The sequence below is a fragment of the Alnus glutinosa genome, chromosome 1 (assembly GCF_958979055.1).
Source record: "Alnus glutinosa chromosome 1, dhAlnGlut1.1, whole genome shotgun sequence".
Taxonomy (NCBI): Eukaryota; Viridiplantae; Streptophyta; class Magnoliopsida; order Fagales; family Betulaceae; genus Alnus; species Alnus glutinosa.
This window is the reverse complement of record NC_084886.1, coordinates 4,011,843-4,016,690: the sequence shown is the minus strand read 5'-3', so window position 1 is coordinate 4,016,690 and position 4,848 is coordinate 4,011,843. Positions and strand designations below refer to the sequence as shown.

The following is a 4,848-nucleotide window of genomic DNA, read 5'->3' as shown; positions in this document are numbered from 1 at the left end:
CCAACATAATGCATCTTGATAAAATTTACATTTATGTGGGTTGTATTACACATAGATTGTCAGTATTATCTACCTTTATTATATCCACATTAATAAAGTAGTGACAAATGATTAATCCAAAACATTTAAACTGTCGACAAAACATTTAATCCAAACTGCATTGCTTATCGTTTTGTTGCACGATATATAGTTAGCTTCCATTGTGAATTTAGTAACACAATTATGTTTCTTACTCAACCAAGAAACAGTTGTTCCACCAAACAAGAACCAAAATCTGTAGTATGATTTTTTTGTCATATGCATCTCGTGCAAAACATGCATATGTCTATCTAGTAATTTCTAGATCACTTAATCCAAAACATAATCTCATGTTTTTAGTGTTTTGCAAATATTTGAATATTCGATTTACCGCCTAGTAATGTGTCCTTCTTAAATTGGATTGATATATGCTCATCAATCCTATTGCATGACAAATATCAAGTCTAATGCTTGTCATGACATACATAAGACTACTCATAGCCTGGACATAGGAGACTGATTTCATTTCTTCATTTTCTGTCTCATTTCTTCAATTTCAAATTCTATTTCAACAATTAGGTGTGCCTGAATTGCTTGTTCAATAATACATTATTTCTCTCTCTCTCTCTCTCTCTCCAATGGAAATTTATTGCCATCCAACCTTGAAAACCCATTCAAAATTTCCATTTGAATTTAGAGTCCAACAATCATATAAAATTTGGATAAAATTTGGGAGAACTTCACTTATAACCTTTAATATTTTATTATTTTTGTAAAAAAGTACACATACTCTAAAAAATGTCAGTTTTGTAGGGTATTCATTTTTCAATTTTTTTTGTTTCAATTTCAACCATCCCTTAGATTTTTTTTGTTAAATTTTATCAAAATTTATAAAATATCCTTTCAATTTTTTAAGAAAAAAAAAATTGTTAAGATTTAGGTATTGATCAGAATTCAAAGTTTAACAAAATTTATAAAAATGCTCATGCCTAAATCTTTGAAAATTTTATAATTTTTTTTTTAAAATAAATACACGGATATTTGAAAATTTTGATAAAATTTAACGGAATGTTAAAAATAAAAAATAAAAATAAAAACAAAAGATGAATACCTAAATTGAAAGTGATAAGTCAAGTTTTTCCCATTCAACAGTTACAACTTGCTTTTGACCTCCGATACAACCCACACCCGGCACACCGTAGAATTGTCTTTTCTTTTCTTTTCTTTTTTCTTTTTCTTTTTTCTTTTTGTAGGTCACACCGTAGAATTGTCGTTTAAGAAACTAATTAGCTTTCACGGATTCGATCTGTTAATATCGCCATTATCGGTGGCATAATGAGCAGCATGTGCCGCGTACTGATATGCTGATGGCGAACGCTATTATTGTCCCTTTCGAAAGACAGAAATTAAAGGCCCATCTAAAAGAGTGGCCTGCTCGTCTCTTCCTTGCTATTTGATCATCTAAAATAAAATAAAGCCGCCTTGGATCCCTCCCTAGAAGGCCAGCCCTACCAACTTCTCAACTAACGACCCCGCCCCTCTAAAGATTTAAAATAGAGAAAAAAAAAAAAAAGGGTTTTGTTTTGACTTTTTGCCGGATGCTATTCTTCCTCCTTTTAACAAGCTTCCTTTGAATTATGTATTAATTTATTTTATCATTTAGGTTATGTAAAGAAGGAATCTCTAATATCATGGGTTCCGCCATTGATAGTTTTTACTACAACTCTTTACAAGCTCAATTAAATCTTAAGTGTTCGGTAAATATTACATGCGGGGGGTGGGTTTGTCAAGGAAAAAGAAAATGTATGATATTTTACTCAGTGTTGACGTCTCCATGACACTTGTTTGAACAAATCATAGTTAATGAAGGGACTCACCTGCTCCTGACATGATCAAAATTTTCAGTTCACCTAATAGCAGGGTTTTGTCCAAGATTGAATACTTCTCTGATTGCAACTAATAGTAGAAGATAGGAAAAGATAAAAGTTGAAGTGAAGCAAGATGGAAGAAACCTACATACAAACAAACTCCTCGGAAAACAGAATTGAAGGGTTCAAGGCTAGCATGTTGCTGGGAATGTGGCCAAACTTTACCTTCTGGATCTATACAGAAACAAAAGAACTGCCAATACAACTTTCATATTGAAAAACATTTGTACATTCACACAGAATAAAAACATTCTTCCAAAAAATCCTTGTCTTTGGTCCCATTATGTGATATCGATCTGTCTCTTCTCAATTCACTTCACCAATTATCTCTCTCCCTCCTAATCTTCTCATTTTCTGTCTTTCTGTAGGAGAAACCAACGATTTCTCTCCTCTTCTCTCAGCACCACCCAAACTGAGAGAAACATCCAAAAGATAAACCAGCCTTACCATTTACCAATTTGACATCGCAATAACTCATTCTCCTCTCCTTGATGGACCCTCCCATTTCTTCAATACTTGCAGCAAAATTTCATTCCATGTGTCTATGGGCCCTGGCAAGCACCAATGCACACAATCATTCTGGACACGTTCTGCCACCCCATTAGCAAATGGAAAAGGATGCATGTATGGCCCTGGGTGACCATCCGGCCGCATTAACGACAACTTGGTCACGTCCAGAGCCTCTACTCTACACCCTGCAAATTGCTTAGCATTCTCCTTTGCCGCTTCCACTTCTTCTACCTGACTTTTTCTCATCTCTGCATCCATTCCTTCAAGCTGCTTCTCACCCTCGCTGTAAGGCTTTTTCTTTGGACAAGCCCCGGCCTTATCCCAATCACCTTCAAAATGGGAAGGCGAAAATGTAGTCACAATTACATCAATTCCATTACCATTAGATTTAGACCCTCTCCTTTCAGTTATGGTCTTAAGGGTAGTCCTTAAACTCTTCCTTAAAACATCATAAAACCCAATCTCTGTGTGATTGAGACCAGGGCAGTAGTGGCAGCCTAAAACTGAGTCACCCTCGAAGTACACCGCCGGGTGCAGAAACCAATGCCCAACAGAAAAAACAATCATGTCTATATGATCCAACTCACTTGCCCACCTTTCATCAACATGATCTAAATACAATTTGTTGTAATTAGGCCCTTGTTGGGATTTTTCAATACCTTTTACGAGAAATGGTGACCAGTAGACTGATAGATTTGCATTATGAGAAGGGAAATGCCACCTACGAAACTTGTTCTCCTCGCTGTCTTTGTAGACAAGGTTTGGCAAAGAGGCAGTGGCTAGCATGCAAAGAAGAGACTCTAATTGGTTCCTAGCCATGGAGTCACCCACAAATGCTATATGCTTGTTCCTAATGAGTTGAAGAAAAGTGTTTGGTTCAAACCTTTGTAGGTCGCATTGCTTGGGTTTCCACCTCCAATGGAGGTAGTCCAGGTCAGGCCTGCCATGATTGATACAATTCTGGCCGTCCTTGATGGCACCGCAGGTTGTCCCATTGTATAAAGGGCCCGACTTGTCATGGACCCATTTGCCAATGGTGTAGTCGCATGGAGTGTCATCAGCTCTTTCCTGTTCTGCAAAACATATAGAGCACAAAATTAACCAAAATACAAAAAGACCAAACAAACATTTGAGTTCAACGGGAAAAAAAAAAAAAAAAAAAAAAAAAAAAAAAAAAAAAAAGAGTTCATATATGTGTTTACCTTTGGAAGAAGAAATATGAGTAGGAGAAGAGGAGGAGGAGGTGATGGTTACGGTTATGGAGGAGGTGTTGGGGAGCTGATCTGTGGAAGATTGAGGGAGTTGGAGAGGGTAAAAGTAAAGGCGAAAGATGGCTAAGGGGAAGATGGCATAGATTGTCCATGGTAAGAGCTTCTTGGTGAGGGAGTAAGTTTGGTCTTTGAAAGGACCAACACCCATTGATTTCATTGATCTTCTTCTTCTTCTTCTTCTAATCTTCTCCTCCTGCTTTTTCTCTAGACTCTATCCTTATCTCTCTTTCCTGGTGCGTTTCAGAGGTGAGAAGGCTGAGCAAGACACGAAAAAAATGACTACTTTTTCTCTCTTGAGTTGGCGGAGTGAGAAAGCGAAAGAGAGAGAGAGAGAGAGAGAGAGGGGGGGTTGCGTTTTGGTTGTGGGATGTGAATCTTTTTATTTCTTTTTCTTTTTTGATAATGTGGGATGTGAATCTGTGATACAGTTAAAGTCACATCGAGTCTAGTAATTTTGGCCAAAGCTTTGGCGTTGACCGTTGTTTTTACCCTTGAATCCTGTTGCAGCAACATGTGTACTCTAGCAAAGCCTCCTTTCTTTTCTTTCTTTTTTTGTGTGGGCTAGGAATGGCCGCCCTCTACTGTTTGATTAATGGGGAACTGGGCTTAGTTTCCCTCATTAAGGGCAGGTCGAAACCCAAAACTACCCTTTTGTTTATGGGACACGACACGAATCATGTAACTCTGGCTTTGGAAGGACAAAATGGTCTTTGAGATATAAATTAGTTGCTCACCCCGTCACCCTAATTATCTCTGTCAATTTGTAATCAACATCCACTGAAAAAGCTAGAGTACGAAATGTCCAATTAGAAAGCGCCTTGTGCCACGTGGACATCAATTGACATCCCAACAAATGCGCCTCGTGGCACGTAGACATTAAAGGACATCCAGATTCCAGATTAATCTAAGATTATACGAAGTCGGTGAGACGTTGAATCAGACCTCCGTATGCTCTGAATTCTTGCCATTTGGTTCCCAAAAATCATTTGTCCTAAGAAGAGGGACCACGAAAAATATAGGGCGGCTGTGAGAGGTTGGGCAGTAAGCGGACATCCGTTCGATTATTATTATTTTTTTTTTGAAAAAAAAACTCAGCCTCGTATAAGTTCAGCTATACTCAT

General features: G+C 37.6%; 1 protein-coding gene across 1 annotated transcript; it reads right to left on the bottom strand.

The window, feature by feature from the left end:
* Window positions 1-1,984: 1,984 nt before the first annotated feature.
* LOC133866879 (xyloglucan O-acetyltransferase 1) lies at window positions 1,985-4,078 on the bottom strand. The gene is made up of 2 exons (XM_062303538.1): window positions 3,659-4,078; window positions 1,985-3,529 (listed from the first exon to the last, which is right to left on the bottom strand). The coding sequence occupies exons 1-2, from the start codon at window positions 3,882-3,884 to the stop codon at window positions 2,421-2,423; spliced, it is 1,335 nt and encodes a 444-aa protein (XP_062159522.1). The 5' UTR covers window positions 3,885-4,078; the 3' UTR covers window positions 1,985-2,420.
* Between the last annotated feature and the right edge of the window lie 770 nt (window positions 4,079-4,848).